Source organism: Ahaetulla prasina, chromosome 13, assembly GCF_028640845.1.
Source record: "Ahaetulla prasina isolate Xishuangbanna chromosome 13, ASM2864084v1, whole genome shotgun sequence".
In the NCBI taxonomy this organism is placed as follows: Eukaryota; Metazoa; Chordata; class Lepidosauria; order Squamata; family Colubridae; genus Ahaetulla; species Ahaetulla prasina.
In genome coordinates, this window is record NC_080551.1 from 22,828,043 (window position 1) to 22,848,676 (window position 20,634).

At 45.0% G+C, this 20,634-nt stretch overlaps 3 protein-coding genes across 5 annotated transcripts in view; 1 reads left to right on the forward strand and 2 right to left on the reverse strand.

Moving 5' to 3' along the window:
- CCDC33 (coiled-coil domain containing 33) overlaps nucleotides 1–1,428 on the reverse strand; it is a 108,759-nt gene extending 107,331 nt beyond the window's left edge. For all 3 annotated transcript variants that reach the window (XM_058155850.1, XM_058155849.1, XM_058155848.1), the window contains exon 1: nucleotides 704–1,428. In XM_058155850.1, coding sequence (XP_058011833.1) covers nucleotides 704–1,013 — 310 coding nt within the window. In that variant the 5' untranslated portion in view covers nucleotides 1,014–1,428. The remainder of the gene's footprint in view (nucleotides 1–703) is intronic.
- The window catches only part of LOC131184502 (immunoglobulin superfamily containing leucine-rich repeat protein-like), a 195,095-nt gene that overhangs the window by 143,078 nt on the left and 31,383 nt on the right, over nucleotides 1–20,634 (reverse strand). The window lies entirely within an intron of this gene.
- The window catches only part of STRA6 (signaling receptor and transporter of retinol STRA6), a 30,954-nt gene continuing 23,474 nt past the window's right edge, over nucleotides 13,155–20,634 (forward strand). Inside the window, exon 1 of the mRNA XM_058155852.1 lies at nucleotides 13,155–13,259. Coding sequence (XP_058011835.1) covers nucleotides 13,159–13,259 — 101 coding nt within the window. The 5' untranslated portion in view covers nucleotides 13,155–13,158. The remainder of the gene's footprint in view (nucleotides 13,260–20,634) is intronic.

Genomic DNA, 20,634 nt, shown 5'->3' on the forward strand with positions numbered 1-20,634 from the left:
GGGGATTGGACTAGTACACTTAAGAGGAAGAGAAGGAGGAGGAGGAGGAGGAGGAAGAGGAGGACAAAGAGGAGGAGGAGGAGGGGAGAAGAGGAAGGAGGAGGAGGAGGAGGAGGAGGAGGAGGAGGAGAAGAAGAAGAAGAAGAAGAAGAAGAAGAAGAAGAAGAAGATAGGCAGCTTAAAACATTTGTTCTAAGAAGGAGAAGGAGAAGGAGAAAGAGAAGAGGAGGAGGAGCTTAAAACCTCATTTGTTCTAAGGAGGAGGAGGAGGAGGAGGGGAGAAGAGGAAGAGGGAGGAGGAGGAGGAGGAGGAGGAGGAGGAGGAGGAGGAGGAGAAGGAGAAGGAGAAGGAGAAGGAGAAGGAGAAGAAGAAGAAGAAGAAGAAGAAGAAGAAGAAGAAGAAGAAGAAGAAGAAGAAGAAGAAGCTTAGAACATCATTAGTTCTAAGAAGGAGAAAGAGAAGGAGAAGAGGAGGAGAAGGAGCTTAGAACCTCATTTGTTCTAAGGAGGAGGAGGACACCCTGGGTCTGTAATGCAATCTTGCTCCTTAATCCTAGACTTCACAGAGCATCAAAATCCTGCGCTACCTTGGCTTTGCAAAGCTCCTCTTAAGATTGCTCCCTTCTTCACATCTCCCCTGCCCCTCTGAAAGTGAATTCTGAAAGTGGATTCTGCCCCCTTTCCATCTTTCCCCTCCTCTTACCTTTGGGCAGGATGAAGAGAAACCTCCGCTTCTCAAACATGTAGACTTCGCTGAGGTTGGCCTGCTCTACCACGTTGGTGGTGGCCGTGTTTGTATGAAGCACTTCTCCTTCATTCACCCGCAGCTGCACCCCAGCTTCAGAGCCCTCCACCAGAGGATTTTCTGCAGTCAACCGCAGGGTGTACCTCCCTAGTTCGTTAAATTGCACGCTCTCCAGCTGGAAGTCAAGATCCAGGATCTTCTCCTCGGTCTTCAGGCGGGATTTCTGCAAGGTGGCCGGGACACGGGGCTCCCCTGTTTTTCCAACCATGGCCAGGAGTATCCCAGAGAAGATCTTCAAAGAAGTATGGATAGTTCAAACTAATAGCCAATGATTCCACCTGTCCGATTAGTAGCATGGTGTCTTCATTCCAAAGAGGAGATTGTATTGAGTCAATGGAGATGGTGCCATCAGTAAAGAGTTGTAGCTGTCTAGTAGAACTTCGACTGCTGGGCAATTGGAATGGACGCTCCGTGGAAAAGGATCCATACAGACCTTGGCCCTGTCCAAATCAGCCCATAGCAGTCTTCCAAAGATCAGACCTTCTACTCACTTCTCCATGGGCGCAAGATGCTACGCATCACTCGTTGCTTCTGAGGAACCCGCTCAGACGGAAGACCAAGAGATGAAGCTCATTCTTGAATGGGATCAAACTTGGAGGATCTACTCAGAGTCCAGAAAACAAGCCAGAAAGGAAGAAAGTGACCAGGTGTAGGAGGAAACAAAAGCTGTGCTCCTTCCGTTTGTTTGCATGAAGCCATGGCAACTTAAAACAAGGTGTTGCGTGACCTTGGATAAACAAGGCCAAGCTTGAGCCTTTCCCTAACAGGAATAAAAAGGGTGGAGGGAGAAACATGCCTGTGCAAACCTTCCCTTGCAGTATCCTTGCAGTATCCTTCCCCCAGGAGTGGGGTGAGAATGGAGATTTTGCAATATGCTTCCCCCAGGAGTGGGGAAGGAATGGGGAATTTGCAATATGCTTCCCCCAGGAGTAGGGAGGGAATGGGGATTTTGCAGTATCCTTCCCCTGGAGTGGGGTGGGAATGGAGATTTTGCAATATCTTTCCCCAGGAGTGGGGAGGGAATGGGGAGTTTGCGGTATTCTTCTCCTGGAGTCGGGTGGGAATGGGGATTTTGCAATATCCTTCCCCTGGAATGGGGTGGGATTGGGGAATTTGCAATATGCTTCCCCCGGGAGTGGGGAGGGAATGGGGATTTTGCAGTATCCTTCTCCTGGAGTGGGGTGGGAATGGAGATTTTGCAATATCTTTCTCCCAGGAGTGGGGAGGGAATGGGGATTTTGCAGTATCCTTCTCCTGGAGTGGGGTGGGAATGGAGATTTTGCAATATCTTTCTCCTAGGAGTGGGGAGGGAATGGGGATTTTGCAGTATTCTTCCCCTGGAGTGGGGTGGGAATGGGGATTTTGCAGTACCTTCCCCTGGAGTGGGGTGGGAATGGGGAATTTACAGTATGCTTCCCCCAGGAGTGGGGAGGGAATGGGGATTTTGCAGTATCCTTCCCTTACCAAGCCCACCAAGCCACGCCCACAGAACCGGTAGTAAAAAAAAATTGGATTTCACCACTGATTCAAAGGGATATCAGAATGAATTGCTTTGATTTATTAATTCCTTTAAGCCAACTGGCCAAAGCGATCTAGATCTTCCTGCGAAACGCAAAGCTGTTTCATTTCAGGAGTGGGAATCTTCTCCAGGACCAAGTGCCACGTCCTCCTCGGCAGTCCCTCAACCGTGGCAACTTGAAGATGAGCGGGAGCTGAAGTCCACCCATCTTAAAAGTTGTCAGGGCTGAGTGACAGGTCTAACGACAGGTCTGATCCTGCTCGTGATTAGATATTTATGGACTGTAGCAAAGCTTCTATTAGTCCAACTTGGAGATGTTCTGGGATTGAAGAAGAGATTAGAAGACTTGAGGAGGGGGTGGGTGGGAAAAAAACCTTTCCATTTGGCTGAGGTTCAACACTAGGCTAGATAAATCCCCCCTCCTCCCTTCCCGCCAGGCGGGTTGTTTTCAATTTCTGAGCCCCAGGCTGGCCCCAAGCCAATCCCTCTTAACCGTAGAGGGGCTAAAGTTCCTTGGTCCGGGACACGAAGAAAGTTTCTTCACTACTGTGAGTTCAACTTTACCTTTAAGTTCCAAGGCTGGGTCACCTCTGGAGTTTTCCCCGATTGGATTGAGGAAGTTCTGGGGGCCTCTGGGATTTTCAAAGCGCCTTTCTCACCCCCTAGACCCATAAATCTTGAGATAGCATCTCAGCAGGGATCTCCGCCGGGGTCTGGAGGTTGTTGGAGGTACCATTGTCCAAGGAAAAGATCCAGCTCGGAAGCTCCAGGTGGCTTGTATCTTTGGACAACCTGGAGAGTTTGAATCAACTTGTGTGTGTGTGTGTGTGTGTGTGTTTCTACCTGCCGTGGAGAAATTGGCGTTTGGATTTGGGTGTTTGTTAGCCTACTCAGGCTTTGGAAATCTTATACAGCTCAAGGTAACTTTCTACTTTTTCCAACCTTCCGTTGTTGTTTTTTCCTCTATTGTTGCGTTTTCTATGCCAATAACCTTTGGCCCTGCAAATTGCTGAACAAGTTCCCTTTTGAAGACGGGGGAAAAAAATACAAATTCTTAAAGAACGACCACAATCCTCATCAAACCTTGCCATTTTTAAGCTTTGGAATTTTGGCCCAAAAAGAAAATTGGTTTTCTTTCTAAAGGGAAAGGCCACATTATTCGAGGTGAGCCCATGTATTTTTTTTTCTCCTCCTCAATTAGAATTAAAAATTTAGAATTTTTTTTCTTTGTTAATTGGTGCAAGAGAAACCATTCCAAGTTCTAGTGAGAAGGTCTTTCTTTCTTTCTTTCCTTCCTTCCTTCCTTCCTTCCTTCCTTCCTTCCTTCCTTCCTTCCCTTCTTCTTCTTCTTCTTCTTCTTCTTTGGAAATCAATCAATCAAGGATAATAAGCTCTCCCCCCTCCCCCCCGCCCCCAGGCAAGCTTTTCTTAGCAACAAAATTCTTAACAAGAAGAAAGGTGGCAATTGTATAGTGCGGGGGTTTTTTTCTTTCCTTCAGAGCCTGTGTTCTTTTTAAAAAAATGATCACGAGGGAGTGCTTACCTTGTCAACTCCCAGCCTATTTCTCTCCGTTTAATAGAGGTGCTTATGTTAAATCTAAAAAAACGGTTGAAAAGACGGATGCATTGTTTCCTTTCATTTTACACTATGCCGCTTTTACAGTAATTTTTTTTTTTTTTGCTTAGCCTGCATTGTTATCTCGGTAGGGAGAAAAAAATTTTTTTTTCAAGGGCCCAAGAAAGCCTCGCTTACAACAGAGGAGGTGAAAAAGGTATTTCATCAAGAGCCGTTGGCATTATTTTTTTTTAAAAAAAAAAACACTTTAATCACCTTGATTTCACAGCAAATGAGGCATCTAATTGTGACACGGCTTTGATTGCTTTTCCTTTTTAATAAAAAGAACAATTTATGGTCCCTCCAGGTCACATTGGCTCCCCGTTTGGAAGTGAATTATACGGGGGTCTTTTTAAAAACACACTCACACACACAGAGAGACCTTCCATCTTGGCTCTGAAACTGTGGTGTCGGATCGATCGAGGTTTTTTTATAGCTCTTTTAAGAAATGATAAATGGAAGTCGGGGCCAGGCGCCAGGCTCAATCCAAGCTTTGCAGTCGGATTGAGACGATCCGAGATTGGCGGTTTTGAGTTTCGCCTCTCCCCAAGAAGCCTTGAATCTTGGCTAGCTATTTTGTGAGGCTTCTGTAGGTCCCAAATTTCTTCCCTGCCCCCATGGACCAACCTCATGTTTCCTGAGCCTTTGCTTTCCCAAACCCGATCAAATTACACTTGTAAGGACTGCAGCTTCGTTAAACTCGGAAAAACTCTGGCTGAGACTACAGTAGTCCTCGGGTTAGACTCCTCCATTGAGCCCAAAATTTGGATGGCTAAGGGAAACATTTGTTAAGCGGGTCTCCTTCATGTTACGACTTTTTTTGCCACCGCTGTTAGGTGAACCATTGCCTTTGTTAAGTTAGTAACGTGGTTGTTGAGTAAATCTGGATTCGAGCGTCTGAATTTTGATCACGGGGATGCTACGATGTGAAAAATGGTCATAGTGTGAAAAATGGTCATAGGTCACTTTTTTATTTATTTATTTACATTTCACGGCCTTTGTAACTTTGAATGGCTGCTAAATGAACAGTTGTAAGTCGAGGACTACTACCTGTATTTTTTTTTAATTTGCATTTATATCCCGCCCTTCTCCGAAGACTCAGAGCGGCTTACACTATGTTAGCAATAGTCTTCATCCTATTTGTGTATTTATATACAAAGTCAACTTATTGCCCCCAACAATCTGGGTCCTCATTTTACCTACCTTGTAAAGGATGGAAGGCTGAGTCAACCTTGGGCCTGGTGGGACTAGAACCTGCAGTAATTGCAGGCAGCTGCTGTTAATAACAGACTGTCTTACCAGTCTGAGCCACAGAGGCCCTTAAACATCACAACGAAGCATTGGACTTCTTCAGCCAGAGCAGGACCAAGGGTGACGTGATAGCAGTCTTCCAATATCTCAGGGGCTGCCCCAAAGAAGAGGGAGCCAAGCTGTTCTCCAAAGCACCTGAGGACAGGACAAGAAGCAATGGATGGAAACTCATCAAGGAGAGAAGCCACCTAGAACTAAGGAGAAATTTGCTAAGAGTGAGGACAATCAATCAAATTGCCTCCAGAAGTTGTGGGTGCTCCATCACAGGAGGTTTGCAAAATGGACAACCATTAGTGCGGGATAGTATACCAGGGTTCTGCAAACTTGGCTCTTTTAAGACTTGTGGACTTCAACTCCCAGAGTTCATCAGCCAGCTCTGGGAGTTGAAGTCCACAAGTCTTAAAAAAGCCAAGGTTGCAGAACCCTGGTATAGGGTCTCCTGTTCAAGCAGGGGTTGGACTAGAAGACCTCCAAGGTCCCTTCCAACTCTTTATTTATTTATTTTATGTTTTATTTATTTATTTTGTCACTACAGTATATATAAGCATTAACATGAAATAGCGATATAATATATGAGCATATATATGAGCATAAGTACGTAATAACTATATTAATTGGATATAATGAAAGGAAACAATAGGACAGGAACGGTAGGCACGTTTGTGCTCTTATGCACGCCCCTTATAGACCTCTTAGGAATGGGGTGAGGTCAATAGTAGATAGTTTTTGGTTAAAGCTTTGGGGATTTTGAGAAGAGACCACAGAGTCAGGTAATGCGTTCCAAGCATTAACAACTCTGTTACAGAAGTCATAATTTTCTGCAATCAAGACTGAAGCGGTTAACATTAAGTTTAAATCTATTGTTTGCTCTTGTATTGTTGCGATTGAAGCTGAAGAAGTTTTCAACAGGAAGGACATTGCAATAGATGATTCTATGAGTTAAACACAGGTCCTGTCGAAGGCGGCGGAGTTCTAAATTTTCTAAACCCAGGATTTCAAGTCTGGTGGCATATAAGGTATTTTGAACTCTGTCATTCTGTGTTCTGTAACTTGCTGAGAAGAGACCCCAGATCGCTGGGAATGGGGACCTTCTAAACCGCTCCCAAAGGGACTTCCTGGAGATTGATTAAAAGTGAATCACGATGGGAAGGCTGTAATTTATTTCTCTCTCCCTCTCTCTCTCTCTCTCTCTCTCTCTCTCTCTCTCTGTGTGTGTGCGTGCAGTTGGCTGGCTTGTTGACCTCATGAAAGAAGACTAAGAAGTTTCCCCTCCCTTTCCCCTCCCCTTCCTTTGATCTCCTTTCAAGTATAAGGTGTCCTTTTGTATCAGGACTTCAGCGTTTTCCAGTCATTACAGGCCATAATAAACCCCTGATGTTTATTTGCTAGAGAATGAGCAAGCAGGCTAGAGTTTGAGTAATAGCAAGAAAATTATCTACAAGAAGGACGGTTTGCAGTTGAAACAAACCTAGACCCTCCTGCTAGGTTTGTTTGTTTGTTTTTTCTCTTTTCCCAAAAGGATTCAAAAAAAGTTTTTTACAATCTATTCTGAAATATACGGCTCAAAAAAATAAAGGGAACACCTAAACAACACAATGTACTGTATTTTATAAGTATATTTCATTCCTTCAGATCTTCCAGTATTTTTGTGTTCCCTTTATTATTATTTTTTGAGCAGTGTAGTTTGGCTGAATGGGTCTGCCAAAAATCCAGACAGTGAGCAGTCTGGTTCTGAAAGTAGATGATTTCCTATTTGAGAAGGAGATTGAAAAACAAAATGTGTTTTTTGGATCTGGGCCAGGAATCCGATCTCCCTCAGCTGGTGGTTCTCGACTATGGCCATTTTAAGAGGCCTGGATTTCAACTCCCAGAATTCCTCAGCCAGTCATGATGGTTGGAGAATTCTGGGAGTTGAATTCCGCATGTCTTAAAAGGGCCAAGGCTGAGAAACACCCCCCCAAGTGATGGTGCCTTCGGAACAGAGGTTGGTTTCAGCAGGTTCTGACCAGTTCTGGAGAACCGGAAGTGGAAATTTTGGGTAGTTCAGAGAACCTGTAGTAAAAATTCTGACTGGCCTCGCCCCCCTCTATTCTCTTCCTCCCAAGTCCCAGCTGATAGGGAGGAAATGGGGATTTTGCAGTATCCTTCCCCTGGAGTGTGGAGGAAATGGGGGTTTTGCAGTGTCTTCCCTGGGAGTGGGGAGGGAATGGAGATTTTATAGCATCCTTCCCTTTCCATGCCCACCAAGCCATGCCCACCAAGCTATGCCCACCAAGCCATGCCCACAGAACCTGTAGTAAAAAAATTTGAAATCCACCACTGCTTCAGACGTATTTCTTTGACAGTTAGGATACCTGGATCGGTTAACCAGGAAACGGTAGTTGAGCTTACAAATTGTACAAAAGTGCAAATTGTACTTTAAACCTTGGCCGGATCCATCCTTCACCTTACACAGTATAACCATGGTTTGCCAGGGTGTCCGGGTTTCCATAACAGCAACCCAGCAGCAACCCAACCAAGATATAGATTACTGTGCGCTCAGAACTAGTTCAAGTGGTTCCTTAGAGACGAAGTTTTTTTATATGTGTGTGTTTGTGTGTGTGTGTGTGTGTAGCATGCATTTAAAAAGGACAACATCACTCGTCTGAAAGCAATTTTGAAAATTTTTGTATTTGAAAATTGAAATTTGAAAATTTTGTCTTTGAAAAGACAAATTCCTTGTGTGTCCAATCACACTTGGCCAATTTAAAAAAAAAATTCTATTCTATTCTAAAAATAAGGGAATGAGGAGACAGGGTTCCCACGGTGGTGGCCCCACTTTCCATGAAATCTCAATTTTAAAATGTGGGGTTTTTTTTTTTATAAAGCTTTACGTGGTTTTGTTATCAGAGTTTGGCTGTCTATGCAGTTGTTTGGTCTTGCAGAAGTCAACTTAGAAAGTTTCTGGAGAACTTAACACATGAACGATGTCCCCTGTTGCATGAAACTATGTTTCATTGAGCCAGGCCTATTAAACATGCCCATAATTAGATTGCTGTTGTCTCGAGGGCTTTAAGCCAAAAACCGTTATCTACAAACCCCAGTGGCTGCATTCCCATTTGATTCTAAATCATCAAACCATCACTTGATGACAAACCATCACAATGACTTACGGTGAAGAGGACAAAGCCTATGAGTTCATCCCTGATACTAAACCACGGCTTATTGAGCAAGTCGTTGCAGCATGAACCATGCATCACGCTCAACCTATAACCCATGACTTACAAACCACAGTGGTCTGAGTTCTCCAAGATCATGCCGAGACTCCACCTAAGAGCCACAGTGATGTAGAATAGAATAGAATAGAATAGAATAGAATAGAATAGAATAGAATAGAATAGAATAGAATAGAATAGAATAGAATTTTTATTGGCCAAGTGTGATTGGACACACAAGGAATTTGTCTTGGTGCATATGCTCTCAGTGTACATAAAAGAAAAGATACGTTCATCAAGGTACAACATTTACAACACAATTGATGGTCAATATATCAATATAAATCATAAGGATTGCCAGCAACAAGTTATAGTCATACAGTCATAAGTGGAAAGAGATTGGTGATGGGAACTATGAGAAGATTAATAGTAGTACAGATTCAGTAAATAGTTTGACAGTGTTGATGGAATTATTTGTTTAGCAGAGTGATGGCCTTCGGGAAAAAACTGTTCTTGTGTCTAGTTGTTCTGGTGTGCAGTGCTCTATAGCGTCGTTTTGAGGGTAGGAGTTGAAACAGTTTATGTCCAGGATGCGAGGGGTCTGTAAATACTTTCACGGCCCTCTTCTTGATTCATGTAGTGATTAGAGTGCAGTACTGCAGGCTACTTCTACTGACTGCCTGCAATTTGGCAGTTCGAATCTCACCAGGCTCAAGGTTAACTCAGCCTTCTGTCCTTTTGAGGTCAGTAAAATGAGGATTGTTGGTTGCAAGAGGCTGACTCTGTAAACCGCTTAGAGAGATTTCCTTCCTTCCATCCCAGTGGTTAAAATGAAGCATTTTAGGCTAATTCTGCCCACAGCATGAATGGCTCAAGGTTGACTCAGCCTTCCATCCTTCCGAGGTGGGTAAAAGGAGGACCCAGATTGTTGGGGGCAAATATGCTGGCTCTGTAAACCACTTAGAGAGGGCTGTAAAAGCACTGTAAAGCGGTATACAAGTGCTATTGCTATAATCAAGCATCGACATTACAACTTTGCATGACTAGCCAACCCAGATTGTGGGTCTGTTTTGACCTTCTATCCAGGCCTGAACTTTTAACTTCTTCTCCTTCTTCGGTTCGCCTCTTAAACATTGTTTGTTGATAGTTCTCCCCGAATTAGCCAGGTGGGGAAGGAATGTAGAGCAATAAAAGGCTTGGAAGCAGAAGATAACAATCGGCCTCTTTCGTTTGAACTCTGACGTTGGTGGAATTGGCGAAGATCGCCTGCTGCAATCCCTCACGCATTTGCAACTCCCTCGCTGTGAGTTGACACCTGTACAAACAGCTCTGGCCCGGATGAAGCAAAGGGCGTTTGAAGAGCCATCAGGAAAACTCTCAGCGCAAAGTTGCTTTGAAAATGCTAGGGCTGGGCTGTCTGAGGAAGAAAGTATCTCTCCCATTTAACAGAATAAGAGAGTTGGAAGGGATCTTGGAGATCTTCTCCTCTGATTCCTGCTCAAGCAGGAGATCCTATACCATTCCAGACAAGTGGCCGTCCAATCTCTTCTTTAAAACGTCCAGTGTTGGAGTTCCCACAACTTCTGGTGGCAAGTCGTTCCACTGGTTAATTGTCCTCACTGTCAGGAAGTTTCTCCTTAGTTCTAGGTTGCTTCTCTCCTTGATTAGTTTCCATTCATTAATTCTTGTCCTGCGCACAAAGGTGCTTTGGGGAATAGAACAGAAGAACAAGGTTGGAAGGGACCTTCGAGGTCTTCTAGTTGAACCCCCTGCTCAAGCAGGAGACCCTACACTATGCTGGCTGGGGAATTCTGGGAGTTGAAGTCCACAAGTTTTAAACAACTTCTAGAAACAAGTCGTTCCACTGATTTATATTTCTTACTGTCAGGAAATTTCTCCTTAGTTCCAGGTTGCTTCTCTCCTTGATTAGTTTCCACCCGTTGCTTCTTGTCCTGCCTCAGGTGCTTTGGAGAATAGTTTGACTCCCTCTTCTTTGTGGCAACCCCTCAAATACTGGAAGACTGCTATCACGTCACCCCTGGTCCTTCTTGCAACTCCGAGCAGAGCTCAACTGAGTGAAATCACCTCCCATCCAACAAATTTCACAGCTCTTCCGGAAACTGATCTCTTATCATTTTGATTAAAAACCACATGCTGTACGCTCCCTTTCGTTCTCCCATCCCCTCGACCTTCCCCGATTCCCTCTCTTGTTCTATTTATTTGGGCGAGAGGCAAAACGTTCCCTGGGGAGCGATATAGAGGGAGAAATGAATAATATTTATTGCAGTCATCAATCTCTCCCTTTGCTGTCACCCCATCAAAGCTTTGGCTTTCCCCAGCGGAGGTCAGGCAGAGGAGCAAGGAGATCAGGTTTTGGGTGAAACTAAGGTGGAACTGAAACGCCAGGCTGCAAGAGAGTGCAGGTTTTCTCATCGGTTGTGTGTTCTGTCTTTCATCTTGGCTCCCCCTTTGGGAGTCTACAATTTCCATTGGACTCCCTGGTCTCCTAGGACTAGCAGAATAAATTGGGAGATAGCATGGGATGTGGTGGCTCAGTGGCTAAGACGCTGAGCTTGTCGATCAGAAGGTCGGCAGTTCAGCGGTTCGAATCCTAGTGCCTCGTAACGGGGTGAGCTCCCGTGACTTGTCCCGGCTTCTGCCAACCTAGCAGTTCGAAAGCACTTTAAAAAAAATGCAAATAGAAAAATAGGGCCCACCTTTGGTGGGAAGGTAACAGCGTTCCGTGCGCCTTTGGCGTTGAGTCATGCCGGCCACATGACTACGGAGACATCTTCAGACAGCACTGGCTCTCCGGCTTTGAAACGGAGATGAGCACTGCCCCCTAGAGTCAGGAACAACTAGCATCATTATAATAAATTGTATTTTTTTTTTATTTGCATTTATATCCCGCCCTTCTCCGAAGACTCAGGGCGGCTTACACTATGTTATCAATAGTCTTCATTCTATTTGTATATTTATATACAAAGTCAACTTATTGGCCCCAACAATCTGGGTCCTCATTTTACCTACCTTATAAAGGATGGAAGGCTGAGTCAACCTTGGGCCTGGTGGGACTAGAACCTGCAGTAATTGCAGGCAGCTGCTGTTAATAACAGACTCCATTAGCAGTCTGAGCCACAGAGGCCCCTTTGTATTGTATTGTATTGTATTGCATTGCATTGCATTGCATTGCATTGCATTGCATTGCATTGCATTGCATTGCATTGCATTGCATTGCATTGCATTGCATTGCATTGCATTGCATTGCATTGCATTGCATTGCATTGCATTGCATTGCATTGCATTGTATTGTATTGTATTGTATTGTATTGTAGATAGGCTTCACTTAGCAGAGTTTTCAACAACGGCTATTGCTGGCTGTGGAATTTTGGGAGCTGAGGTCCATAGATTTGGAAATTGCCAAGGTTTTACGATGGTTGACCCAAGATTCCGATGTGTTTTAATCAGCTACTAGGGAAAGCCATTGTATACAAACGGAGAGCAAACTCCACTCCCTTCTGGCATGGATGATGTTAGCTAGTTGGGTGGTGAAATGTTTGCCAGAAAGCAACCAAGCTGAGAGCATATGAAGGACCCATAATCTTACTATTTACTAGGAATATCCTTTTGCCTCCATTTTCTCATTATGATTTTCACACCAAGGTGGGATTTTGACTGGTTTCATTCATCCGATTAAGTCATTAATGTGGTTTATATTTAGTTTGTGGTGCATCGCCATTTAATTGCAATTTATCCAACCAGCTAAGGTTGGGGCAATGTCGCTTAACATATGAAAAGCCAGTTTTATTTATTCCATACATTAACACCCCACCTTTTCTGCAAAGAAATCAAGAAATTTTCTACAACGTTCTCCTGTATTCTATGACTAAACCCCCTGTCAAACAGGAGCAGCCAAATGATCAGCCTATTATAGTTAAATTTTGGGCACGTACTGAGGTTTTCTTAAGCCCAAAGCAATAAATGTTTAATATATTTCGCTACACAGATTCTCAGTTCAAACAATGGTGCTTTTGAAAGTATCAAGAAAGGGGGGGGGGGAACCACACCAAACCGTTGGTTGGGGGAATTATTCTAAGTAATATTTCCCTTGGATTTTTTGCAACAAGAAATTTTTAAAAAGAGCATCTATTCAAATAGGTGTAAGGAGCAAAAAATAATAATTTTCCAAATGCTTTTCATCTCCTTAGGCTGAGTCGAGTCTTGGGGAGAAACCAAGTTAAACAAATCTGTAGTTTCTTTAATCTCCTTGTTCTGGGCTCAGCCTTTCGTAACTGACGATTCTTAGTTTTAGTCTGGTTTGTATAGTGCAGTTTGGGTTGTTGGTTTTTTCCTTTTCTTTCCTTTTCTTTTTTTGGTTAAGCCCCAACCTCTGTTCCTCCTTTGTTCTCCTGTAATGCTGAAACAGGATGAAGTCACTTTGGATAAACTTCTCTGTGGGGTAAAAAAAAAAAAAACACCATGAAAAGCGGCTTAAATGACAGAAGGAAACCGAGTTGCTTGTATGAACGACCAAGAACCTTGTCAGGGGTTTGTTTGTTTTTTAATTTGACCGCCAAAGTGTATCAGCTACAGGACAAATTTTGAGAAAGATTGGTTGTTCAGCTCAGAAAAGATCTTGTTTTCTTTTTCTTTTTCTTTTAAAAAAAGATATTCTTGAGATTTGATTGCCTGGGAAATCAAAGAAAACAGAGAGATGTCTACCCAAGAGCTACTAAGGGATGAATTGGACCTCACCGGCAACTTTGCTGACGAAGATAATTGGTACATATATGAACCAATGGGAAACCCCAACGAGTGAGTATAAACGCTACTTATTTCTCAGGTTTCATTTCTTGCGTCGTTTTACTCTCTGGAACTTAAGGTTGTCGCTAAAACTTCCTCTCGGCAAAGTGTTTATAAAATGCCCCAAATATTCTCTTTTTTTAAAAAAATCGTTCTGGGCTTGGGAATATTAGTGTGCGACGTTGAACGTGGTTTGAAACCAAGTTTGACACATTTACAAGTTGGCTGGGTGGTGGTAGTGTCAATTTGTTTAGAAGTCTTTTTTCAGAAAACAGGTAAGAAGGTTTCCCTGGATTTGCTAGCAGTTAGGAAAAGGTATCTCGTATTTACAGAAATCGAACTACGGGCAGTGTTGGGATTCAGCCAGTTCGCACCACTTCGGGAGAACCGGTTGTTAACTTTCTGAGCAGTTTGGCAAACTGGTTGTTGGAAGAAATCATTACGGCAGAGAACTGGTTGTTAAATTATTTGAATCCCACCACTGACTATGGGATATTTCGTGCTTAATACTGTGTGAGCTTCCCAAAGAAATCCATACATTTAAGACGGGGGTGGGGGGGAGTAGGAGAGGGACTTGTCTCTATCCGTAATTAATTCAGCAGTTAGCCCTTGGATGGGATTAAACATCCACATTTCTAACATAACTCACTAATTCTGCCCCGAAGTCGGATTAATGGTGCATAAGCAGCAAGAGACTGAATTGAAACATTCTTTGCTTTCCTAGCTTCGGCTCAGAGGGGTGCAAAAACACACAGGAAGCTTTGATGCTTTCTTATTTTTTTGTTGGTTGGCATCCATTGCTATTAATTCATTCATCCCTGAATCCTAGAATGCAAAAGTTGGGAGTTATTTTGAGGATCCCCTACCCCAATGATGGCTAACCTTTTCCGGACCGAGTGCCCAAAGTTTGTGCCCCCAAACCCCCAAAATACAATGTGTGTACCCCTGCATGCTTGTGTGGGGGCCCCCCCGCATGTCCCCTGCCCCCACCCCTGCATGTGCGCAGCGCCCTGGTCCCGAAGACCAGCTGGCCAGCAGGAGGCGTACACACATACAGATCAGAGCTAAACTGGGGTGACGGCTCGCGTGCCAATCCCCAGGAGAATTCTGGGGATTGAAGTTCCCAGATCTCAACATTGCTGACGTTTACAGGAATCCATTCTTATAACATTCCCAACAGATGACTATTCCACCTCTGTTTAGATTCTTCCACAGAACTCAAGGCTATTACAGTAGTTCTGTCATTGAATGACTCTCTCTGCTAAGAATTTTTCCTGGTGTCCAACGCAATCTTCCTCCTCATAATTGAAATCTGTTGCTTCTTGTCTTGACATCCAGTCAACAGTTGGACAATTCCATCCATCCATATAAGTTGCCTACTAGAACCCAATGCCATCCCTCAGTGCGTTCAACGTACTGGTCATTATTTTTGGCTGTGACTGTTGTGGTCCGCCAGCAGCCTGCGGAGCTGGCAGCGGAGTCAGACAGCGATGAGGCTGAGGAAGAGCTTGGGCCAGTCCTGGAGACTGAGGAAGGCCTGGATGAGGGCTCTGCATCGGAGGCAGAGGCGAGGCAAGGGCCATCGGGGAGTGAGGTGCGGACTCCAGAGCCTCCAGAGGCTGACAGTAGTGAGGCAGAGGAACAGGAGGAGCCTGTTCCTAATGCACGCATGAGAAGAGCTGCCAGAAGGCGAGAGCAGCTCAAGCAAAGAGGACAACTTGGGAGTAGGGCCAAGAGATGATTGGCCCCTCCCATAAGGCTTAAAAGACCAGCAACGGCATTTGAGCTCTTTGCCGGAAAACAACGTTGATAGCTTTGTCTTCTTGCATTTGTTTTGTATCGGTGTCTTCTGAACTTTTCCCAAGAAAGGCCTTTGGCAGTTTGCCTAATTGGACCAAGGTTGGTGATAGGACTGAGGAATTTGTGTTGGGAGGAATTTGCTTTAATTTAGTTGAACTGCGCTGAGAATGAGTTATTTGAATAAAGTTTGTTTGTTTTTACACTAACTGAGTTTCCTACTACCTACTTGGGCCTGGGTCACAACAATGACCAACGTTCTGAACTTCCTTTGCAATGATCCTCACATGGTCGCATGTGACACCTTCTCCCCTCCCCATGCTCCATTCCTCATCCAAACACCTCTCCAGATTGTATTGTATCCCAAACGCCTCGATTCCTTCTGGTGTAACTTGCCTCCCTACTGAACTGTAGGAAGGAAGTTCTTTGTGAAGGAACTTCAGGTCCTTGATTTTGATTCTTCTCATTCAGGCTGGACCTTGGATCCATTTGGGCCAGAGAGAAATATTTTTTTTTATTGAAAGAGTTTTAAAAAAAACAAAAACATTTTCCCCCTTTTTTCCCCCCTCCCTCCCAAAAAACCCCCCTTATCCCCTCCTCCCCGGCTTCCCGGTCATTCACAAGGTATTGTTATACATAAACCAAACATAGAATAAAATTTTCCCTTCCAATCCAAATAACCACATCCAAAGCTTTTCATCTCCCAACCCCCTCCCCATTACATAAAATAACTTTCTAATTATTCAAAGGCAATCTGATATTTCTTAATCTGATATCTATTTTGTAGATAATCAATCCATTTTTTCCATTCAATTAAATATCTTTCCTGCGTATTGTCTTTTAAAAAAGCTGTGATTTTACCCATCTCAGCCAAATTAATGACTTTCAGTATCCATTCTTCTATTGTAGGTATCTCTTCTTTCTTCCAATATTGTCCAATCAACAGTCTTGCTGCTGTTATTAAATTCAAAATCAGTTTAGTCTCAATCCCTGTACAATCCGTTATAATTCCCAAAAGGAAAAATTGTGGCAGGAACTTCATCTTCTTCTTCAGTACATTTTGAATAATCCACCAAATTCTTATCCAAAAGACCTTAATTTTCTTGCAAGTCCACCAAATATGAAAATATGTAGCGTCATCACAATCACACCTCCAACAGGGCCAGAGAGAAATATTAAAAGCCTTCCATTCCTAGCTCAAAGTTCATTGAGTGACCGTTCAAAATTACAACATCACTGAAAAAAAAACCAGTGACTTATGATTGGTTTTCACACTAAGGACCGATGCAGCATCCCCACGGTCACATAATCAAAACACGCTTGCCAAGTGACTGTTGTGGTCCGCCAGCAGCCTGCGGAGCTGGCAGCGGAGTCAGACAGCTATGAGGCTGAGGAAGAACAGGAGCCAGTCCTGGAGACTGAGGAAGGCCCGGATGAGGGCTCTGCGTCAGAGGCTGAGGTGGGGCCAGAGCCATCGGGGAATGAGGTGCGGACTCTGGAGCTTCCAGAAGCTGATAGTAGTGAGGCAGAGGAACAGGAGGAGCCTGTTCCTAATGCACGCATGAGAAGAGCTGCCAAAAGGCAAGAGCAGCTCAAGCAAAGAGGATGACTTGGGAGTAGGGCCAAGAGATGATTGGCCCCTCCCATAAGGCTTAAAAGACCAGCAACGGCATTTGAGCTCTTTGCTGGAAAACAACGTTGATAGCTTTGTCTTCTTGCATTTGTTTTGTATCGGTGTCTTCTGAATTTTTCCCAAGAAAGGCCTTTGGCAGTTTGTCTAATTGGACCAAGGTTGGTGATAGGACTGAGGAATTTGTGTTGGGAGGAATTTGCTTTAATTTAGTTGAACTGCGCTGAGAATGAGTTATTTGAATTTATTTATTTATTTATTTATTATTTAAATTTATATACCGCCCTATCTCCCAAAGGACTCAGGGCGGTTCACAGGCATATAAAACATCGATACACAAAATTAAAATAATCTTTAAAAAACTTATTCCAATGCCCTATCATTAAAAATAGAAATATAAATATTAAAATCAATTTAAAACCCCTATAAAATTTAAAATCTAAGCCAGTCCTGCACAGATGAATAAATGTGTCTTGAGCTCATGACGGAAGGTTGAAGGTCCGGAAGTTGGCGGAGTCCTGGGGAGCTCGTTCCAGAGGCGGGAGCCCCACAGAAGGCCCTTCCTGGGCGCCGCCAGACGACACTGCCTAGCTGGCGGCACCCTGAGAGTCCCTCCTGTGAGGCACGGGTCGGTGAGAGGTATCTGGTGCAGTAGGCGGTCCCGTAGATAACCCGGCCCTATGCCATGGGCGCTTTAAAGGTGGTCACCAAAACCTTGAAGCGCACCCGAAGGCCACAGGTAGCCAGTGCAGCCTGCGCAGGATGGGTGTTATCACGGGAGCCACGAGGGCTCCATCTATCACCAGCGCAGCCGCATTCTGGACTAACTGTAGCCTCCGGATGCCCTTCAAGGGAGCCCCATGTGAGGCGTTGCAGTAATCCAGGCGAGGCGTCACGAGGCGTGGTGACCGTGCATAGGGCCTCCCGGTCCAGAAAGGCGCAACTGGCGCACCAGCGAACCTGGTAGAACGCTCTCCTGGAGGCGGCCGTCAAATGATCTTCTAGAGACAGCCGTTCATCCAGGAGGGCGCCTAAGTTCGCACCCTCTCCGCCGGGGCCAGTGACTCGCCACCGATGGTCAGCCGCGGATTTAGCTGACTGTACCGGGATGCCGCATCCACAGCCACTCTGTCTTGGAGGATTGAGCTTGAGCCTGTTTCTCCCCATCCAGACCCGTCGGCCTCCAGACACCGGGACAGCACTTGATAGCTTCGTTGGGGTGGTCGGTGTGAAAAAGTACAGCTGGGTGTCATCCGCGTACAGCTGGTACTTCACACGAAACCACTGATGATCTCACCCAGCGGCTTCATGTAGATGTTAAACAGAAGGCGAGAATCGACCCTCTCGGCACCCACAAGTGAGGCGCCTCGGGGCCGACCTCTGCCCCCTGTCAGCACCGACTGCGACGGTCGGAGAGATAGGAGGAGAACCACCGATAAGCGGTGCCTCCACTCCCAATCCTCCAATCGGCGCAGCAGGATACCATGGTCGATGGTATCGAAGCCGCTGAGAGGTCTAATAGGACCAGGGCAGAGGAACAACCCCTATCCTGGCCCTCCAGAGATCATCCACCATGCGACCAAAGCCGTCTCCGTGCTGTAACCGGGTCGGAAACCGGACTGGAGCAGGTCTAGATAGACAGTTTCATCCAGGTGCAAGGAAACTGATATGCCACCATACTCTCTACAACCTTGGCAAGCGGGTTGGAGACGACGATAATTACCTAAAACAGCGGGTCAGGAAGGCTTCTTGAGGAGGGCCTCACCACCGCCTCTTTCAAGGCGGCGGAAGACTCCCTCCACCAAAGCACGTAATCGCCTGGAGCCAGCCTCGTGTCACCTCCTGCGTGGCCAGCACCAACCAGGAGGGGCACGGGTCCAGTAAACATGTGGTGGCATTTAGCCTCCCCAACAACCTGTCCATGTCCTCGGGAGCGACAGGGTCAAACTCATCCCATACAATGTCACCAAGACCGCCCTCAGCCGTCTCACCCGTATCACCGCAATCTTGGTCCAAACCATCCCGAAGCTGAACGATTTTATCGTATAGATAACCGTTAAACTCCTCAGCACGTCCCTGCAACGGGTCATCCCGTTTGTTTGTTTGTTTTTATACTAACTGAGTTTCCTACTACCTACTTGGGCCTGGGTCACAACAATGACCAACGTTCTGAACTTCCTTTGCAATGATCCTCGCATGTGACACCTTCTCCCCTCCCCATGCTCCATTCCTCATCCAAACACCTCTCCAGATTGTATTGTATCCCAAACGCCTCGATTCCTTCTGGTGTAACTTGCCTCCCTACTGAACTGTAGGAAGGAAGTTCTTTGTGAAGGAACTTCAGGTCCTTGATTTTGATTCTTCTCATTCAGGCTGGACCTTGGATCCATTTGGGCCAGAGAGAAATATTAAAAGCCTTCCATTCCTAGCTCAAAGTTCATTGAGTGACCGTTCAAAATTACAACATCACTGAAAAAAAAACCAGTGACTTATGATTGGTTTTCACACTAAGGACCGATGCAGCATCCCCACGGTCACATAATCAAAACACGCTTGCCAAGTGACTTGTATTTATGTCCATTGTAGTGTCCAGGGGGGGGTCACACGATCCCCTTTTGCCACCTTCTGACCAGCAAAGTCAATGTGGAAGCCATATTCGCCCCACAACCATGTTACTAACTTAACCACGGCAGAGATTCACTTAACAACGGTGGCAAGAAAGATTACAAAATGGGGTAAAAGTTGCTCAAAAGGTATCTCGCTTAGCAACAGAAATACTGGGCTCCATTGTGGTCAAAAATCGAGGACTGCAATCCTTCGGAACGGCTGACCGATCCTCCATTTTGAGCTAATTTCCATCCTGAATTTTTGCACGTTTTGTGACTTAGCCTCCAACCAAAGGTATTCTTCATAAGACACTAACATGCAAACACGGGTGCTCCAGAGTTCCTTGTTGACTCCTATGATATTTCCCCTTGAGGGATCTCCAAAATACTTCAGAAAATCTCCCCAATTAGTCTGAATATATTCTGACAGAGAACGACAGGCTGCAGAAGAACTATTTTCCTCCTGATTTTACAGAAAGTCGGTCTAGCCAGAGGGTAGACTAGAATAACAGAGTTGGAAGGGATCTTGGAGGTCTTCTAGTCCACCCCCCTGCTTAGGCAGGAAACCCTACACCACTTCAGACAAACGGTTGTCCAACCTCTTCTTAAAAACTTCCAGTGTTGGAGCGTTCACAACTTCTGGAGGCAAGTTGTCCCACTGATGAATTGTTCTCACAGTCAGGAAATTTCTCCTTAGTTCTAGGTTGCTTCTCTCCTTGATTAGTTTCTACCCATTGCTTCTTATCCTGCACACAAAGGTGCTTTGGAGAATAGAACAGAATAATAAGATTGGAAGGGACCTTTGAGGTCTTCTAATCCAACCCCCTGCTCAAGAAGAGACCCTACATCAGGGTCTACACCAGAGTCTTCAGACTTGGCAGCTTTAAGACTTGTGGACTTCAATTTCCAGAATACTCCAGCCAGCATAGCATAACATAGCATAGCTGGCTGGAGAATTCTGGGAGTTGAAGTCCACAAGTCTTAACGCTGCCAAATTTGAAGACCTCTGGTCTACACCATGCTGCCTGGGGAATTCTGGGAGTTGAAGCATAGCTGGTTGGTCTACACCATGCTGCCTGGGGAATTCTGGGAGTTGAAGTCCACAAGTCTTAATGTTGCCAAGTTTGAAGACCTCTGGTCTACACCATGCTGCCTGGGGAATTCTGGGAGTTGAAGCATAGCTCGCTGGAGAATTCTGAGAGCTGAAGTCCACAACTCTTAAACAACTTCTAGAAGCAAGTCCTTCCACTGATTCATTATTCTCACTCTCAGGAAATTTCTCCTTAGTTCTAAGTTGCTTCTCTCCTTCTGAGCTTTTTAATTCAAAAAGCTTCCTTCAAAGGCTGTAACTTTA